The sequence below is a fragment of the Momordica charantia genome, assembly GCF_013281855.1.
Source record: "Momordica charantia cultivar OHB3-1 chromosome 1 unlocalized genomic scaffold, Mcharantia_2.0 BLBB01000001.1, whole genome shotgun sequence".
In the NCBI taxonomy this organism is placed as follows: domain Eukaryota; kingdom Viridiplantae; phylum Streptophyta; class Magnoliopsida; order Cucurbitales; family Cucurbitaceae; genus Momordica; species Momordica charantia.
In genome coordinates, this window is record NW_028275157.1 from 5921539 (window position 1) to 5943068 (window position 21530).

Sequence of the window (21530 nt, forward strand, 5' to 3'; positions counted from 1 at the left end):
TTTAGAATAAAAGATTTTAACGACTTTTTACCCTAAAAATTTTCCAGAATTTTTTGTTTGAATCTTTTTGTTTATAACACTGTTTTTTGGATATTTTGAGACTCTTTTTCCATAAAAGTTTACCTATTTGTATCCTATAAATTATAGTTTGTTGTTATGATTTTTTTACATGAAAAATCATATGTTTTTACCAAGTTTTAAAGGTTTTCTATACGGTTTTCAGATCTGATTTTTTCTATAAAAATTAGTAAATTGTTAATTGTTTTATGGAAATTTCTTGGAAGTTTTATTTTATAAAACAGAAAATTTTTCAGATTTAAAATCCCCAAATTTTCAATTGTTTAAAAGGTTTTTAAGCTGGTTTTATTGAGAAACTTTTTGTAAATTTAGTTCGTATTGATTTATATCGATTGTTCTAATTTTAAAGTTTGTTATTGTTAAATTTAGAGGCTTTTTAACCTAGTTTTCAGATCTGGTTTTTGGTTTTGTAGCCCAAATCCATACTTTCCTAATTATTTTGCATAAAAAAGTGTTTTGAATGGGAAAATTGGGTAGATAAGATTTGGGTTAGTAATTGGTTGAATTTTAAATCCTTGGATAGGATTTAAGAATTTATTTTGGATATTGGTTGTTTCAAGACCTCTAAGTTGACAACTACCAAGGAAGCAGTAAATTAGATTCGTAGGATTTCTGAAAGAGGTAGGTAATTTGTCATCTCCCTTCGAAAAAGTGTTGTAAGTTATTTACCGTATCCCTTCGAAAAATGTTGTAAGTAATTTGTCATATCCCTTTGAAAAAGTATTGTAAATAATTTTTAGTATCCTTTCGAAAAGTATTGTAAGTGATTTGTCATATCTTTCAAAAACTAAAATGTATTTTGGATTTGATATGAAGATTTGAAATTGATATTTTGCATATGAAATTGAAGTTTTAATATGGATTTGAAAACTAATTTGGCAATTGATATTATGTTTTTTTGCAAAATATTTGAAATATTCTTATATGATTTGATAAAGTTTTGTTTAGATTTATTTAAAGATTTGAAATTGATATTTTGTTTATTTGCGAAATATTTGAAATCACGTTTTGGATTCGTAAAGTTTGTTTTAAATTAGTTCAATGTTTTGAATTAATTTAATATTGTATTTGTTTTGCATTTTATTTGAAAGATATTTTGATTGATTTGATAAGGCTATCCGGATATGTCATGATTTTGTTTTGAGGAACGTTTTGCTTATTTGGGTAGTAGCCTAATTTGGAATTGATGGATTTATGTTCTGGCTTATTTGTGGGAAGACACTTTTGTGGTTTGGCATTCCTTGGGAATAAAGATTCATGTGTGTGTTATTCACTCACATGGCCTCACACTTAAGTAACTATGTTCTGGTCGATATTATTTCGACAACTCTGTTCTGGTCGATATTACTTCGACAACTCTGTTCTGGTCGATATTAATTCGACAACTCTGATGGAAGCTTCTGATTGATTGGTGTTACCGACGGGTAACCACATATGTTCTGTAGGCTACCCAAATAATGCAACCTTCCATTCTGATTTTGAAAGTATGAATGAATGTAAGATTGTTTTGAATGTTTGAATGATTTAGTTATTCAAAAGTTTGAAAGTTGTACCAAGTGTTTTAGAATGAACTTTGAAAGTTTTGATTGAAAGAAAGTTTGTTTTGAAGGATTTGAAGTTTGATCGAATTAAAGTTTGTTTTGAATGAATGGAAGTTTGTTTTGAAAGAATGAAAGTTTGTTTTGATGGACTGTAAATTTTATCTTATTTGAAGACTTTGTTTCCGAAAATCTAGTTTATTTTGAAAGTTTTGAAAATTGTATTAAATATTTTAAAGGACTTTAAAAGTTTTGATTTGTTCGTATTTTTGTTTACAAAAGTTTTGAAAGGAAAATGAATTTCTAAATTCGATATGGAAATTGCTTATTGAGTATTTTTGTACTCTTTTTTTTTCTGTTTTCTAAATGTTTTCAGATGAAAGTTCAAGTGACTGCTTAGATAGTGATTGAGGAATAGCGTTATGGCATGAGGAGTTGAAATCTTTAGTATTTTCCATTGTTTTTAGCTTAAGAGAACTTAGTTAGTTCTGGTAGTTATTTTTTGGCTTTATTATAGTGTAGGTTTTTTTTTTTTGTGTCAAAGTTGGACTTGTCCTTATCTTTTGTCATAGTATCGTATTAAATAAAGAAGTCTTTCCATTAATTTAGTGTTTAGTTGTTTACGCTTCCGCATTTTGTCAGAATGACCGTATTGGAAAATACGAGTTATTACAATAATTGTCCAAAATTTTCTCCATCAACAAAATTTACTGTCGTGAAAATAGCTCCAATTAATTAAGTTGCTTGTTTTACTTCATGTATGTAACGCCCCGCGTTACTCAGGTTAGCTTGCCTCGAGTTCCGGGAAATTTTTATAACAAAATAGACTTTTTATTTATTTATTTATTTATTTCATTTTATTTTATTTGATTCCTCATTTATCTTTATTTAATTTAAGTGTGGCATCTCGGTTATTGTGTATTGCTACAGAATTAGTGGTGAGTTAGTCGCGTGTAGTTATTTATTAAATTATGGTTTAGTACGGATTCCGTTATGTGACACTTGTTTTGGGCCATTGGGCCAATTACGAAATTATATTATTGGCTTGTTTTAACAATGAGGGTTTGGGTAAGTGGGCCTTGAACAAAAGGAAAAAAACCCAAGCCCAAAGGAGTTAATAGTTTAAAACAAATAACCCTAGCCCTTGTTCTTTTTCCTCTTCTTCTTCCTCCCTTTCCCTCTCTTGTTGAAGCCGCCGGCCACCCCCCACTCGGATTCTTCTTCTCCGGCGAGCAGCTCTGTTCAGGCGACGCAACGAACAGCGGCGGCATCGGAGCAGCAGGTGCGGCGTTGGGACAGCAGCACGGCAGCAACAGCGTCGGGCTTGGGCAGCAGCAGGCGGCGTCGGGCAGCAGCTAGCGCGGGCATCGGGCAGCAGCAGACGGCGGCGCATGGTCTCGGGCAGCAGCAGGTGCGGCGGCGTCGCGTGGTGGCTGTTCGCGGTGTTTTCCCTCGATCCGACAAACTCCAACGACTCGAATAGCTTAGATCCGGGAAGCTCGGTAATTTTCTTTGACCCACCTTTTTTCGAAGTTAGATTTGGATTACCCACACCTAAACGAAATCGATTTGGAATACCCACACCTAAGCGAAATTGTTTTGTAGTAACGGACATCAAATCGAAGCCGTTGGAGGTCGTTTTGGGCGTTTTTCGCTGCTGTAAAAAAACGTGGACAATAGTGTTTTGGGTGGTGTCCGGCGATTATCTTCATCCGTTCGAAGCCCGATTTATGCTACCCACCCCTTTGCAAGCTAGATCTAATTTACCCACACCTACACGAAGCCGTTTTGCGGTAATGAGACCCTTTGAACCCTCTTAGAGTTGTTTTCGAAGGCTGAACAGTATATTTTATATTGCTGTATTTTTCCGTTTTTGTGCTTAGGTGTGAGTTCGACGCAAACTTAAAGACGTGGTTGTGTAAGTAGCACCAGGGGGCGAGTGCGTGCGTTATTTAGCGTTAACGGAATGGTTTTGATGCTGATTTTTAGTTAAAATAATTTAATTGTGCATGTAGGGATTGTTAGTTTTGATTTGTGGACTTCTAGTGATTTTGTTGCCGTCTTTCTATTATTGAACACTTATGAGGAAACATGCTTTCTATTCTTATTGTTGGAGGTGACTAGTAGATTCTGAATTGTTGTGGTTAAACGTAACTGGCTCATGACGTTTTGCAAACATGTGGTAAATGAAATGCTCGCGTTGTTAAACTGATAATTAGTTTATATTGTTTTAGTTGTGAGCTGTTGGGCGGTGACTTGTTTATTACAAAGAAAAGCATGCTTGTGAACTGTGCAGTGAATTGGAATGTGGGAAATATACTTGTAGGTGGTCTTGGGAGTGCTAGTGGGAGTGGTGAAGAGTGAAGGGTGAAGGGACGGGTTGGCAGTCCGTTAAACTATGGGTGGTCTGAACTGAAAATGCATATAAATCGCTTGGAAGTTCAAAGCCTTGAGTAGTTGCCTTGGGAATAAATGACAAGGTCGAACGTCAAATTTCTGTAAATGAGTATTGGGGTCTTGGGGATAAATGTCAAGGACCAATACGCTGAGAAGTCATCGGTACCTTGGGGATAAACGGCAAGGACCGGTGCACAGTTCAGGCCTTGGGAATAAATGGCAAAGCCGAACATCAAGTTTCTGTAGAGGAGTATTGAGGCCTTGGGGATAAATGTCAAGGGCCAATGCGACTCGAGGAGTTAGGCTTGAAGGACTAAAGTAGAGTGGTGCTTGCGAAGTAGTGGTGCTAGGCCTTGGGAATAAATGACAAGGTCGAACATCAAGTACTGTAAAAGGAGGGGGGCGGTATCTTGGCAATAAATGTCAAGAGCCGTCATGCCTCGAGAAGTTAAACGGGGAGTATCACAGGGGGGTGTAGAGGGAGGTTTAGTACTGTGGGACAAGGGCTAGTGAATCATATGGTTGTAGTCTTGGTAGTTCCGACGCATGGTTGTTGTATGTAAATGTCAAGTTATTGTTTTTTTTATCTTTCGCTGTCTATTTAATTGTCTTGCCATCGTTTTATTTTATATGCCGTGACTGTGAGCATGATTTTTGTGTTAGTTAGGAAGGGCTACTTACGGAGTACCTTATGTACTCACCCCCCTTTTTTATCCTTATTTGTTTTCAGGTGTGAACAGGACCGACCGTGGTGATGACGTGGAGGGGGCTTGACCCAGGAGGGATCACTAGTCGAGTTAGTGAGGATAGATGGAAGGGTCGTTTGGTACGAGTAGCGTTGGGATTTATTTTATTGCTAGGTGTGGACCCGAGGAGCGATTTTGTTTCCTTTAGAACTATTTTTTTTTATGGATGTTATTGTTAAACGCGTCACTGTTGTCGTTGGAGTTTAGGTGTACGATTGTTTTATTTATTTAAGAATTTTTGCCACTGAGGCGGACATGAGATGTCTTATTTTGAAATTGCCCACGGAGAGCGAAGTTTTGACAGTTTATAAAATTGATATTTTTGGTGGAATTATGGGAGTCGAAGCTTTATTTTATTTAAATTATTTCCCAGGGAGTTGGTTATCTCGTGTTTAGAGTTAAGGTTAGACAGGTGGATTATTTAGCATTACCTAGGATGGTATATAACATCTTGGGGCGTTACAATGTATCACTACCACTTGTATATAATAAACATTTATATTTCAAATTTTCTACAATTATTTCATTATATATACATATCGATATTTCATATCTTGTTCAATTATGTAACTAAAAACTAAATTTTATTATAAATTATCAAATAAAATATAATTAAGCAACATTGAACTTTAATTTATTAATTCAGATTATTTTTATCAATCGTCATTATCTTGCTCTGACATTTTCATCGACATCGACTTTTTCATAGATAAGTTACTGATATTTTTACATATGATGGTTAAAATTGGTAAATTAGAGCTTAATTAAGCTACAATTAAAGTTTTATTTATTAATTCAAATAATTTGCATCAATATCTACAATTGTCGTGATCTTTTAAAAAATATTTGTCAACATCGACATTTTGAATCTTGGTGTATATATATATATATTTAGTGCATTAGAGAAATGCAGAGAAAAGAAACAATTATGGATAATCATGAAATACTAATATTACTTAATCAGTACAAATATCTCATTATTTTTGGTTGAGTACAAAGGGTAAGATATGCTCGCTTTGGCACAAATCTCACGTATTTCTTCCTTCATCTTAACATTTTCTAACAGGAATATTTTCTACATTTATCCTTCTTAAATTCAGGGATTTTTTTATTGTCAAAAAAAAAAATCATTAGGGATTTTCATAGCGTGTTTCCTTTCTTGCTTCTGGCGCCTATTTTTCATTCCTCGTATTTCCTTATTTGGAAAACAATATCAGCTGGCCCATTTTGATCCTTCGCTGTGTGCAGGGCTGCTTTAAGCATCCACACGAGGCAAAAGGATGATCTTTCCCCTAGTTTGAGGATGCATAAGTAACTCCTTATCTTAGCTAAAATTGATACACAATAATCTAAAAATCCTCTCTTTGAATTCTTCCCACTAAAATTAAATTAGGTAAGATTGGACTCAAACATCACTATAATGATCCAACAAATACATAACTGGAGACGTTAAACGAAACTGCCACATGGAGGACCCAGAATGATTCAACATATAACGATTCAAGATGATTGAGTAGAGAGAATAGAATGATCAACCGGCAAGACGATTCCAGATGCTCGTTCCACCCTAGGAACGACCAACCTTACTTAGTCAAATACTGGGTCAAGAGATATAAGACTCCGCACAACTAGCTTCAACAGGAATAGCAGAAACCTGACATGCTCAACAGCTTGGATACACCGTCAAAGACATAAACCTATAAATAGAGGTTCTCACTCTATAGTCAGGTATCTCATTCTATTTGGATCTTAATATTAGGGTCGATCTCCTTATTGACTTAAGCGTCGGAGTCTTGCCTCCTTGTGCAAGTCCTTCCCTCTTGTATGATATTTCAGCTCACTCCGATTCTACCAAGTTCGCTCAATCAGTCCATCTCAACCTGGTCGGTCGAAACCTTATTTTGTTGCACAAACATAAGTCAATATGAACAGAGCTCAATTAAAAATATCTATTACCTTTGTTAAGGCTGAAGATTCCATCTCCACCGGAACTCAGAAAGAAAGAAAGGAATAAAAATATATAGGAATATTTAAATTCAAAATAACTTAAAATGAGTAATGGATGAGAAATAATAATTCCTTATTATTTAGTTGATGACCATTCCAATGTTCTTTACAATTTGGAATTGTAGATTTTTTTGTTCCCCTAATCCAATGATATTTTAAGGGGGTTTCTTTTGCCAGATATAAATAATTAAATGGAGGTTGACAGAGAGCAAAAACAAATAAATAAATAAATAATAATAGAAGTTTTGTTACAACTTTTCATAAATGTTGAACTATGCGCCACCCATACGTTGTTATAGTATTTAAATGGAAGAATGATTTGGTTTTTGTTCTTCAGGTTGGTTGGTTCTTAGTTTGATTTCTATCGAATAATCTCAGAAGCAATTCGCAGTTATTCATATCTTACGCATCAAGTTTTCGAAGAATATCACAAGGAATTCTATGCCATGCGTTGGAATTCAACTCCGATTTTGATGTTATTTATCCTCCTTATCTTCCATCTTCCTTTTCCTGCAATTTCTTGATTTGGTTTATTGAACAAAATTCGATCCTCTGTTTGGAAGGCGAGAAAATTGAAAAACGCGACGGAGACTCATTGTAATTGGGGTTGTTTCTTTGTTCAATCTGTAAATGAACGATCCCAGAATCGATTCCGAGCAAGAAATCCGACGAAACCTTGGAGTGATTGCTGATTGTTACTCTGGTTTCGAGTATCGAAAGTTTAGGGCACAGCAGCCGTGGAGTATGGGAACTTGCGTTCATCTCCCCGGGGCGATGGGTGAAGAAGAAGAATCTTCAGAACAGCAAGATTTTTGGATCGTCTAAATCCAGCTCCACTATCATCAACCTATTCGAATCTCCTGCTTCGGCTTTCTTCGCGACGGAGCAATGTATGGGGTTTCCTCCGGTTGAGTTTCAGCCTGGTTCTTCGTCTTTCGACAAGACTTCTTCCACGATTTTCCAATCTTCCGGCCGGAACTTCTGTCTCGAATCGGCGGAGCACAGCGACACAGATTCCGAATTCGGAAACACCTTGCAATCGGTCGTGAAATCGCAACTCTGTAAGAGAAGCTTCAATGGCTTCCCGAAGAGCATTTTCCATGACCACAAGGTGTTTGATAATAGTTTCCCCTCAATCGCGAAGCACTGCCAAGCTCCTTTCCACGACCAAGGAGTACGTAATTTCCACGCACCATCTGATAAATCTTTGCTTCTGTTTGTCCAATTTTTATGGATGTATCTGTCGTGTTTGATTTTGATTCAGGGCTTTTATAATCCAACCAGTTATTCAATGGCACAGCCAAGTTTCTGCTCCCAACAAGAGATGAACTCTCCAAGTTTCTCTTACTTGGGTGCCTCTGTTGGCTCTGGAAGCTCTTCTTCCTCCAGCGGGAATGGATTCACCACCAAAACAAGAATCAGATGGACGCAAGATCTCCATGAGAAGTTTGTTGACTGTGTTAATCGCCTTGGTGGTGCTGAGAGTAAGTAAAACTAAAACCAAACCTTATTTAGTTATGGAGTTTTTTCTTGAAGATGTAGGAATTTCAAAGCTGATTTGTTGTTAGTGTTACAGAGGCGACGCCTAAAGCAATTCTGAAGCTGATGGATTCAGAGGGATTGACCATATTTCATGTGAAGAGCCATTTGCAGGTACAGAAGAAAGAAATCTCTATACGTCATTTCTTCAATTTGATCATTTGAGTATCTTTTTGACCCATGATTACTGATTTCAATTTCATCTTCCTTGTAGAAATATCGGATTGCAAAATACATGCCAGAATCTGCAGAAAGTAGAGATTTCCATAGTGCAAATCCATTTATTTCAATACCCTGTTCTGTTTGCTTGAAGCTTTGAATCTGGACTTATATCAACAATAAATTTTTTCCTGTAACTCCAATTTTTTATTTTTTTTTTGGTTGTTCAAACTTATTGCCAAACCTAGCCAATTTTTCCAATAGAAGTAGCCATCAATTTTTTGAATGAAAATCACTTCAGCAAAAAGTGTTTTGCAATGCAGGGAAATCTGATAGAAGAAACGGCCTGGATGAAGTTGCCCAACTGGACATGAAAACGTGAGCTCCTTTTAGATCTTAAAAAGTTAGAACGTAAAATTTTACCCGAGTCTAACCTGCTAATTCGAGTGAATAATGTTGTATTACAGTGGCATGCAAATTAGAGAAGCACTGCAACTGCAGCTAGATGTTCAGAGGCGTCTTCATGAACAACTAGAGGTATTATTTATATTTACATCCTTCACTATAATTCAAAGCATTAAGTTTTAACTATTGACGTCAAAACGAGCAGCTAATTGACATACTAAAAAGGTTTTAAACGTTGACATTCTCTATGTTTTTTTCTATTTTCATGTTGTAAACCTATTTTGGCATGTAAAAAAAAAAAAAAAAAGAAGGCTTTGATTGGAAAAATTATACGTTATCTTAGGTTTAAATACTTGTTCATATGGAAATCTAAGTATTTATGACAACAACTGAAATAACGTGTTATTCAAAACTCAAGGAGCAAAATAGAACGTTTGAAAGTTTAGAGACCAAAATGAAATAAAATGAAATCTTAGACCATATTTGATAATAATTTCATTTTTAATTCTTGTTTTCAAAATTATGCTCGATTTCTCACCGTTCTTTAGTATTTCGTTCAATTTTCTTCGAAACGCATTTGAATTCGTAGTCAAATTTGAAAAAAGAAAAAACTTTTTTAAAACTTGCTTGTTAGAAGCTTAATTTTTAATAACATAAAAACAAAAACAAAATCGTTATCATATTGCCCGAGAAATGGAAAATGTCAAATCAAGAATTCTGGCTGCAAATTTGTGGGTGCCTGCCTTATTTTGTTGTTCTTACAGATTCAGAGGAAGCTACAGTTGCAAATTGAAGAACAGGGGAAAAAACTTAAGATGATGTTTGACCAACAACAGGAAACTAACAAATGCTTCTTCAGAACCAATGGCTTCAACAAGCCAATTCCGAACAGCCCGTTGCGTAATCTCGACGATCCTCCGATCTCGACAGCCGAAAGCATCAGAAATGCCCAAATTCCCATCCAATAAAAGCTAGCCCCTGTATATAAACACACTCATCGGGAGCTCACTATGGCCATTGCAGACTGAGGAGCCTCTTCTTCTGCAGAAACCAAAACAAAAAGAAAAATGGTAAATATTACAGAGTCTTGTTGAATATAGAAACTTTTGGAAATTGGGTTCACGAACTACGCGTGTGTGTGGGGACAAGTTTTAGTTGCGTTAATTGTTCAAGTTTGAGTACAACATGTGGGGGTGGGAGATCGAACTCACAACTTCTTGGTTGGAGACATATACCAATTACACCGCTGAGCCATGTTCGCTTTGACATTGTCAGTTCAAGTTGAAAGGCTTTGAAATTTTTTTTGTCATTATTTAGGATTTCTTTTTACTTTCATGAGGAATTGACCAATGGTAAAAGAGTTCGAGTGTGTTTCGGAATACTTCTTAACTATGATAAAAGCACACTCGAATAGTTAAAAATACTTTCGATCTCAAATGTCGATGTTTGACTGTAATTTAAAAGTACTCCTCGGGAGAGTCAAAAGTAAAGTACTTTAAGAAGAAACTTATAGCTATTTCTAGAGTATTTTTTTTTTTTTGGCTAAACGATCAATCATTCTTAACCTTTAGTTATACTCTTTTTTAATTACTTTATGCACGCACCACTGGCTAACTTCTCTCGTTACACATTTTCTCTTGGTAACTCTTCTGGCTGCCGTCTACGTATGTTTTCTCTACAATTCTCTCCATTCGCTTACATTCTCTACAACTAATCTTCACATGTAACTCCTTAATCTTTCCTCTTACTAATCTCTCTTTTACGGACATGAGATCTTCTATTATCAAATAGTTTATTTATTTCTCCAAAAAAAAAAAAAAGAAAAAGGAGATTGTAAGCCAGCACATTACGAGTCTTCTTAAATAATAGAGTTAAAAAATAAATAAAATCAGTTGAGTTACACTTTATTCATTGAAATCTTTAATTGTATGCTAATTAAATTGATTTAGAAAACTAAATTCGTGGGATGATAATTGGAAACAAATTACTCTTTTTCAGTTATGTCCCTTGATTGCTATTGGAGGGAAAGTAATTAACTTTCACACACATATGTTAGTTGCCATGAACACGATTAGTCCAACTGTGATCAGAATCCCCATGTGGGTTATATCTTTTAAAAATAGGTTTTTTTTTCCTTCTTCTTCTTGTTGACATTTAAAAGATTTATATATTCTTTAAAAATTTAAGTTCAAATTTTCTTTTGAATCTCCAACTTTTATAATTATTTAATTTTACTCTCTAAACTTTTTAAATATTTTGTTTTAGTCTTTAAATAATTATTCTTTAAAAAAATATAGGGATCAGATCAAAATGAACCTTTCGAGTTAAAGCGAAGTAATAAAATAGGTAATAAACCCGATTTATTGGTTTGTACTCTTTATCTTGTTGTACTTTCCTAACTAGTGATTAACTCCAAGTCAAAAAAAATATATTTTTTCTATTTTTATAAAACATCCTTGAAATCTTATCATATATATTTTTCTTTTTAACAAAAAGTTAAATGCTATGTTAATTTCTATGATGCATTAATATAAAATCTTACCTGTTGTACCAACAAAAAAATGTGTAGCCATCAAAATGAGCAAAAGTTAAAAGTACACAACCAAAACAAACCAAAACCGTAAGTAAATGAAATAAAAAATAGTATCTAAATGTCTATAATTTAATTCTGCAAATAAGAACCAAATTCATCTTTTTTTTTTAAGTAGAGAGACTAAAATAAACAAAAATTAAAAGTAGAGATACCAAAATGAAACAATATTATGAAAAATACAGTAACAAAAATAGTATTTAAAACAAAACGAAAAAATGAATATGTTTGTTTCATTGTGTTGCCTTTTGGAGGAGCGAAGAGGCAGACATCAAAACGGCAGCGTCCAGCTAAGATGAATCATCAAGAAGCATGAAAAGGCCATAGAAGCAAATTCGTATAGAATATGCATTTAGATGTGGACATAATTAATTTATAAGAAATAAAAATAAAACAATTTGCCATCTGTTTCTTATGAACAGCTTTAATTTGCAGAAAGAGATAAGAGTTGGAAGCCAACGATCAACTTTTTAGAGTGCCTCTGCCAAAGATTCTTGTCTTTTAGGACATTGGCTTTTCCATTTTGGTACAGATTCTGTTTGGTCTTCCAATTCCTTGCTCGAATATTAAACAATTAACCTATGATACAGACATTTATCGTTAAAATACCATTTTTCTTTGACTTATTCTATTTTAGCCCCTCGACTTTGATAACTGTTGCTATTTTTCTTTGCTCATTTTAGGAAACGTTATTAATCAAGTTTCTTCTTCCTATTTTTGGTTTTTCTTTTTTCAAACACATGGATAAAAGTGTTTTTTTTATCATTTTTAAATTATAAAATGCTTAATAAATATAAAAATAAATATAACATAAAATGTTTTAATATTTAATTATTTGAAAAATAATTTCATAGTTAGGCTTGTTTCTTATTCTTTCGTTTTTTATTAGAAAAAGAGAAAACAGAGAGAAAAAAAAGAAACAAGAAAAACTTACTCATTATTTCATAAGATTTCATATTTTGTTATTTAAATAATGTGAAGTTGCTTGTTGTTATAGAAAATTGACCGATTAAAATATTGGTAAATATATTAACTATTGACATCTCCATAAAAATTAGGATTTGAAAATTCGTATATCTTAATTTTTTCTAATATTCAGTCTGTAACGACTTAATTAAGAAAGATTATACAATAAATATTTATCATCTATTTATGTATGATATAATATTAAAACCAACAGGGGAAAAAACTTTAAAATTTATGGATTAAAATTTATGTTTCCAAAGTTCAAGAACTAACATAGAAGAACTCTAAAAGTTATGGAACAAGATTTAATTCAAGATTTATTATTGTCCTAATTAATAAAATGATTATTAAAAGAAATAAAAATTCAATCTTCTGTGTAAATGTAATGTTTATAGAGATAGTCCACACAATTTCTTAAATCTTTTGTGCTTGAAAAAAATACAATTTTGGTATTGACACTAATCTTCTATTTTTAAATTGAAAAAAAAACAATTTCATACCCAAAGAGAAAGATAATAATAAAGTTTGGGAACAAGAAGGAAATTTCATAATTAATCTCAAGCACTTTAATTGGTTCTATGGGTGTGATTATTAATTTTAGTAAAGTCATTGGAAGGTCCAATTAGCTTGACATTTTTCCTTGTTTATTTCTCCCATATAATTTAAGTGTCAAATTAATTAATGGCATGCGCAAAAAATAACTATTTTGGTTATACTTCTAATAGAAGTTGGAGTTCAATTCTCTATTTTCATATATTTTATACTTAAAAAAACTCAAAAACTAACTATTTTGGTTATCATTCATAGTTTATGGTCAGTTGTTTAAACAAATGAATTATGTAACTTCGAAATTGATGTGAACATTTGCGGCCGCATAAATTAGCTAAGATAGATATCAATTGGGTTGCTAATATTTGGTGTTCGATATATGTCAATTACTGCTGAACTATACTCGTTTTGACAAATATTATGATAGTTAAATGGACCAAAATGTTTATTTTTAAAAAGTACATGCATATAATAAAATAGACATTTTGAGGAGTTTTAAATTTATACTCTTCTTTTTGTTTTTTTTTTTCTCGACTTCAACAAGGTATTGATGGGTGAACTTCCAAAACTTTAGTAGAAAATAGATTCCGTAAACAGTTGAGCAATGCTGATGTTGACATCTTTTTTCCATTTAGGTATTGTAATTATCTAATTTTATTCAATAATAATGTGCTTTCAATGTTGAAGAGGGTAACAATAATCTGTCAATCTAGGCTGTTCTATAAATCGTCTAAATCAAATTTGGTCGGCTCAATGTTTCTAAATTAATTTTTTAGGCTTTTTTTTTTGGCAGTGTTCTAAAATAATGGATCATTCTTTTTAACTAGATCCAAAGATTTTTGATAAGATAAATTATTTTTATTTAATTCATTAACATTATCAATACTACTGATTATAATAATGCTTAGAGGAAAATAATATTATATGTTTTCTCTTAAAAATTACATTGTTCTGAACTAATACACCTACTCTCTCTCAATACAATTTGCCAATTACATTAGAAAAACAAAGCATATGAAAAAATATATATAATTTTTATTTTTAGAGATATTAAAGATAGATACAAATATAAATGCCATCTGACAATGATAAGAATTTTATTAATTCTATGCTAACTAGAATGAAAGAAGGAAACAAACAAATGCATAGAGTTGAAGACAAAAGTAGATGAAGACAAGGAACAATGTTCTCATCCCAAATTCAAAGTGAGTTTTTTACACAAGAAATGTGCAAACAACAAAAACCCTATCATCCAAACCTCACCAACTAGTTTGTGTAAAGCAAGATTTTCAGTTTTTATATATAACATTTTTTTGCTTATATATATTTAGTTCATATTTTCTTGTTGTTCTTTCTTTTTCTTGGACAATATTATAATCCTAATAAGGGACGGGAAATTCTGACCTATGTCCATTGGGGGACGTTACTAATGTCTTAGTTTGTTGAGTTATGCGTTCAATTTGACAGATTTAGTTCCTATTTTGATCAACTTATTTTTACACTTATACTTTTGGTCGTGAAGTTGTATTTTAGACAATCTTAATAATATTATATATTTATCTAACTAGTGCAATAATTATCCATCATGTCCATACACAGACCATCCAAAATAAAGGGTCATGGATTCATACAATACATCACAACATAAATGTGAAGCATCAGAGTTTTAGTCTCATACATAATGAAGAATAAAAAATTACCCTCCTCGTAGGCCTTTCGTGAGAGGATTTACTAAGTTCCTCCCTGGCCTCAAATACTCCAAGGCAAGATATGTTCGAGGCTCCGCTTAATAGCAAAAGAATAGAGTATAAATGCACACCCATCACAAGTAGTAACTTGAAAGAGTATTTCGAGTATCGATCCTCAAGAACAAAAGGTATCTTTTCAAAATGATGGTGATAAGTAAAGTCTAACTGATTTGAGGATAAAACAAGTTGAATGTTGTTGGCTTTGATTTAAACACTAAGTATGAAAGATCCAACCTTTCTACTTCAAATTAACTAAAAACAAGATGGAGGACAACACCTACATGGCAGGCGTCCCTCCTTAGATAATATACGATTTTGCTTCTCAATCTACTAATGTATAAAAGATTTACGAAGTACTAAGTCTCAAGTTAATACGTCCGTTAGGAAGAAGCCTTAGTTTGTTAAAAACCAATCGCAATCAATGGTCAAGGTCCTATGAGTGGAACCTTTATGTCTAAAGCCCTCCTCTCTTCGGTTAAAGAACTAAATTGTAAGAATATGTTCAACCTTTTCGGCATAGAATAAATTTGCAACTCATTAATTGGCCAAATTAATTCATTAACTCTTGTAAACAACTTAGTTGGTAAAAAGACTATGGATGTCCTTGACCTTTTGCTGCCCCTTTTTAAAAATTAGCTAACACTTAATTATAATGTAAAAAATATAAATGGAATGAAGTTATAAACATAAGACATGTTTATAGAATGAAAGAATGAGAGACAAGCTGTAATTTAGGAAAATTATTGTAATTTTAGGAAAATTATAGTCCAAACGAACTTTACCCTTCTCTTTGAAGCTAAGGTGAGTAAAAACTTGTTCAATTCCACAATTACGCGTGATTACAAAGAACTCAAAAAGAGATGAAGAGAAAATAATAATATGCTGGAATTTATAAATAATGTTGTGGTTTACCAGTAATAATTTTGATCGAAAATCATCCTCCCTATAAGGAAAAGGTCTATTTAAAATTTTCCTTGTCCTATTTAGTTTGAGATTTTTTATTTTCCCATTCCCTTTCAGTTTTTGTCATACCATATATTATAAATAGAGATAGATGAGTCATTTGATTGGGGTGCACAAATAGAGAGTTTGAAAGGCTTGTAGAGTGATTCGTGAGCTTTTTTCTGTGTGAGGGAAAACTGAGAGAAATCATTGTAAGGGGGTCTGTAAACTCTTGGGAGATTCTTCCTGACATTTTAGTAGAACCTGCAACAGTAGCAGAGAACTGGACGTAGCCCACACTGGGTGAACCAATAAAAATCCGACGTTTAATTTTCTTCTCCCTAATCTTTATTTATCATTCTTGTTACTTAGAAGTTTTAGATTATTTTATTTAGTCCTTTTAAGTGTAGGCTGCATTTGTCACAACATGATAGGTGAGGTAGAAAGCAATTCGTCAAAACGAGCTAAATGGTGCATTTCATTAAAGGGCATTTTTGGCAGATGGTAGAAGCACTTGGCTCCTGGTTTAATGAATATGCACAAAAATGTAAGGTTTGCTATTTTCAACTCCAATTGCCACCAAAAGTCGATATACAGATATTTATATCATGGTGTATCTCGCAACTAAATTTTTTAATTTCAAGTTGGATGAAGGTACATCTGTGGTTGCCCATATAAATGAATTTGATACGTTGGTTAACAAACTAGTTGTTGTCGATTTAACATTTACGGATGAATTAAATGCTATCTTGTTGTTGAGATCATTACCTGACAGTTAGGAGCCTATGAAAGCAGCTATTTTAATTTCTTTGTGGAAAAGAGAAATTAAAATTTGCAGATATCAGAGATGCAGCTCTTGGAGAGGAGATTCGCAGAAAGGATTCTGGTGTTGCGTCTACTTCTGGTACAACATTGAATATGAACAGAGGAAGAAATTATAACAGAGACTACGGAAAACGTGGAAAGTCAAGAAACAACAGAAGCAGGTCTAGAAATAGCATACTAGAATGTTGGAATTGTGGTAAGACAGGACATTTGAGAAGGAACTACAAAGCCCCAAAGAAAGCTAAGGGGAAAGAAGCTGGTACAAATGTTGTTGCTGAAGCAATACATGATGCTCTAGTTCTTGCAGTTGAAGGCGCTCATAACACATGGGCGGTGGATTCAGATGCGTCTTTTCACACTACAAGACAATGTGACATTCTTGAGAATTATGTTGCAAGAAATCATGGAAAGGTGTATCTTGCTGATTGAGAGCCTTTGGACATCATTGGGATTGGTGACGTTAATTTAAAAATGGCAAATAGTTCAGTCTGGAAGATTCGCAAGGTACGTCATGTTCCGAATATGATGAAGAACCTGATTTCCGTGGGGCAGCTGGATAATAAAGGATGTGAAATATCTTTCAGTCAAGGAAACTGGAAAGTTACAAAGGGTTCCATGGTGATCGCTCAAGGAAGAAAGTTAGGAACTTTGTATTTCAACGACAACCACAGAGATATGATAGCTATTGTAGATCATTCGAGTCATACCCAATTATGGCACAGTAGGCTGGGACGTATAAGTGAAAAAGGTATGAAAATTCTTCACTCTACAGGGAAGCTAGAAGGACTTAAGGCAATGGAACACAAGTTATGCGAAGGATGCAGATTTGGGAAACAAAGTCGTGTCAGTTTCTCAAAGACAGGTTCAACGCCAAAGTCTACAAAATTGGAGTTGGTTCACACCGATGTGTGGGGGCCTTCTAAAGTTTCTTCCATTAGAGGTTCCAGATACTATGTAACTTTCATAGACGACTCAAGCAGGAAGGTATGGACTTATTTTATTAAACATAAGTCTGATGTGTTTTCTGTTTTCAAAACATGGAAGGCTATGGTAGAGAATGAGACAGACCTGAAAATCAAAAGCTTGAGTTTAGATAATGGTGGTGAGGATGTTAGTAGGGAATTTAAGAAATATTGTGAAAACAGTGGAATTGTGATGGTAAAAGCTCTTCAAGGGACACCACAGCAAAATGGTGTGACAGAGAAAAATGAACAGGATGCTGAATGAGCGTGCTAGGAGCATGAGAATACATGCAGAATTGCCTAAGATATTTTGGGCAGAGGTAATCAATTGTGCAACCTATCTGATCAATAGGAGCCCGACCACATCATTAGACTTCAAACTGCCTGAAAAAATCTGGACTGGTAAACAGGTAAACCTTTCCCATCTAAAGGTTTTTGGCTGTGTATCTTACCTTCACATTTATGTTGCATACAGGAGTAAATTGGATTCCAAATCCAAGAAATGTTTCTTTATTGGGTATGGTGGAGCTGAGATAAGTTACAGATTTTGGGATGACCAAAACAAGAAGATTATCATAAGCAAGAATGTGATCTTCAATGAGAAAGTCTTATACAAAGACAAAAATAAAGTTGATTCAGGAAAGACAGAGTTAGATGGAAGCATAGAGAAGACTCAGTATATAAGTCCTCCTGAGGTTGAGACTAAAACAATAGAGATTGAAGATCAAAATATAATTACTCCTGAAAAAATAGCTGTGGGATCTGATGAACAGGTTGTGGAATCTGATGAACCAGTTGTGAAAACTGATCAGGTTCAGAGAAGACCACCACCAACAGTTAGAAGATCTAGCAGAACAATGAGACCACCACAGTGGTATTCCCTTACATTGAATTACATTTTACTGACTAACAGAGGTGAACCTGGATGTTATGAAGAGACGGTTCAGTTGGAAGACTCTGTTAAGTGGCAATTAGCTATGAAAGATGAAATGAATTCTCTAATAATCAATTAGACATGGCAACTTGCTAAGTTACCAAGAGGTAAGAAAGCTTTGCAGAATAAATGGGTATATAGAATTAAACAGAAGACCGACGGCAGCAAAAGGTACAAGGTAAGGCTTGTAGTCAAAGGCTTTGAACAAAAGGAAGGTCTTGACTTTAATGAGATTTTCTCTCCCGTAGTTAAACTAACTACCATTAGGACTATTTTATCGATAGTGGTGATTACGCTTGTTTACATGCGTAAAAAGAAGGTTTTAGATACTGTTTTTACTATGTTTTAACTTTGTTTCGGACTTTTTCTCGGTCGTTTGAGTTCCAATTCATGCAAAATTCATATATGATGGTTTGTGGTTGGCATATATTGTATTTATGACATTTTAGGACCATTTGGGAGTGCAAATTAATCAAAAGAAGCAAAAAGTCGGAAAAACCTACATGGGAGGAGTCAGGCGCCTGGGAAGGCTGCAGAAAATAGTTTTTCTTCCAACTTTGCCCTTAATGAAACGCGTCTTCCAATGCGTTTTAGTGGTTCCAACCGATGCATACGTGTAGAAGAAGTGTTCCACTATCAGTTTGAGCACGATTTAGTCAGTCAAAGGAGTTGGAAATGGGTGATTCACCATCGTTTTAGGACCTACCTAACCAATTTTGCACAGCTATAAATTCCAGAGCTTCTCCACCAAATTCATCAAGCCTTGCTTCCTTCTCTTGATCACTTTTAGTGTTTCTTTGTTACTTTCTAAGTACTTTTTAGTTGCTTTCATTAGTTGCTTTTGGTTTTTAAATCCCGAGCACTTTACATTCCTTTATTGAGCTTTGTTTTGTTTCCGTTTAAGTTATTTTCTACCTATTCAAATTTATAAAAATCCAGCACTTTGCTTATCTTCCCTTTGCCTTTACTTTATTTTTAGTTAAGAGAATTGTGTTTTTGGAAGAAAGAGCACGTGACACTCCCCCTTGCTTGAAAGAGAAGGGCGAAGCTCTCAATCCCGAGCAAAACTCTCATTTAGTTAACTTTTGTTTTTCACACATGCATTTCAATTTCAACCATTTTACTTGCTGTATTTTCTTCAATATGTCTTTCTAAATTCCCGTCTCTAGCCCGGTTATGGATAGTTAGCCTTTTATTTCTAACAAGGGTTGCTAAGAAGTAGTGTTTTTGCTTTCCATTCATTGCTCAACACGTTTTCCTAAAAAGTTAGGATTTAGAGAAGGCCACTGTAAGTCTTAACAAGTCAATACTGAAAAGGTTGCTTATTTGCATTGTTGAGTGGTTAAACCGAGGAGAGGAGCGCCTTAGACATAAGGGTTCCGCTTAAGTAGCCTAGACATAGGACCTTAACCCGAGGTTGCGACTATTTCCATCCTAAAACTAAGATATCTCTCGTAATAGACATATTAGGGAATGTCTTAGGACTTTGAACTTGCTTAGACATAAGTCAAGTGAAAAGCGTAGTCGTTGGTTCCTAAAGTAAAATGCATATCGTCCTTAGCATATCCTTCATTCTTTGTTGGCTAACTTGAAGTAATTCGGGCTAGGTTTTACCATTATAAGTCCAAATCCCAAATCCAAAACCATTATTTGTGACCACTTCCCATTTTACAAGAATCACTCATATCAACATTCACTATTCTTTAAAACTTTAGAGTTTGGAAATTATTTAGAAGTCCTTGAGGATCGATACTTGGATACTCCATCCATTTTATATTACTCTGACTGGTGTGCGCTTGCATCTATAGAATTGTTACCACGCTTAGTGCGTGCGTTCAGCATAAACCACCAGTCAAGTTTTTGGCGCCGTTGCTGGGGACTTTAGTTTTAAAATTATTTTCAAATTCTTTTAGTTTTTATTTTTGTGAATTGTTGTTGGGTGTAATATCCATCCACCGTTTTTGTTCTATATTTTTGGTCGTTTATCTCACAAGGGTAAGTTAAAGTGCATGAGCACAAGATCTTTTCTTCTACCCCTTGACCCTGAGATTGAGCGGACCCTTCGAAAAACTCGAAAAAAGCAAAGACTTCGAAAACAACTAGAAAAGCAAAAAGAGAGAGAAGGTGAAATCAGTCCTGAAAGTGAGGTAGAGAGTACGAGCACATCAATGGCAGATATTCCACCTCGTGATCCAGTTGATCCACCTGCTGTTAACGGTAATATGAGGGATCATGCAAGAAATGATGAATTCAACCATATCCAGATGGCGGACAACAGAGACGTGGCAATGCGAGAATATGCCGCCACGGCTTTTCAGAATTTTGATTCAGGGATAGTCAACCCTATTCCAGCCCACGCAAACTTTGAGCTTAAACCAATGATGTTCCAAATGTTGCAGACAATTGGACATTTTGGAGGGCAGGAACATGAGGATCCACATGATCATCTCAAATCATTCATTCAAATTGCAAATGCATTTCGATTACCTTGTATAACAGACGATGCTCTTAGACTAACACTTTTTCCATTTTCTTTGAAGGACCAAGCTAGAGCATGGCTCAATGCATTTCCACCGGGATCCATCACCACATGGGGGTCGTTAGTGGAAAAGTTCTTAACAAAATTCTTCTCACCTACTCGCCACGCTGATATCAGAGAGAAGATCATCTCCTTTAGACAGTATGATCGTGAACCTGTTCACGAGGCGTGGGAGAGATTTAAAGAACTAATCAGGAAATGTCCGAACCATGGCTTGCCGGCATGCATCCAGATAGAACATTTCTTTAGAGGTTTAGATCATCCTACTAAGATGATGCTAAACAATGCTGCCAACAGAGCCTTTACAAAGAAGACATTCAACGAGATAGTCGACATCCTAAATGACTTAGCTTCACACAACGAACTATGGTGTTCGCAAAGATCTAGGGCAGCACCAAAGAAGCAAGATCCAGTGGAGTTTTGGCTCTGGACATTGCGACCTTGATGCAAAAAGAGATGGTTACAATGAACCAGCGGCTGAAAGAGATGGCGTTGGGAATAAAAAATCCATTAGCCACGCCGACACAACCTGTGCAGTCGGATTATTGCACTCCTGCCCCTATTTGCCAAGTCAACGATCTCATTTGTTCATTTTGCAGTGAAAAC

The 21530-nt window shown here is 34.5% G+C and overlaps 1 protein-coding gene and 1 non-coding gene across 2 annotated transcripts; one reads left to right on the forward strand and one right to left on the reverse strand.

Moving 5' to 3' along the window:
- The first annotated feature begins 6999 nt into the window (after window positions 1-6999).
- Window positions 7000-10202, forward strand: LOC111025218 (uncharacterized). Its single transcript, XM_022303062.2, is given in 8 exon segments — window positions 7000-7560; window positions 7562-7940; window positions 8031-8250; window positions 8343-8419; window positions 8520-8559; window positions 8788-8842; window positions 8932-9001; window positions 9634-10202. Coding segments are annotated over 8 exon segments (1209 nt in total). The 5' UTR covers window positions 7000-7396; the 3' UTR covers window positions 9838-10202.
- Window positions 10203-21033: 10831 nt separating this feature from the next.
- On the reverse strand, window positions 21034-21140 carry LOC148213167 (small nucleolar RNA R71). The gene has a single exon (XR_015793026.1). It is a non-coding gene; the product is annotated as a small nucleolar RNA R71 (small nucleolar RNA).
- Window positions 21141-21530: the final 390 nt, after the last annotated feature.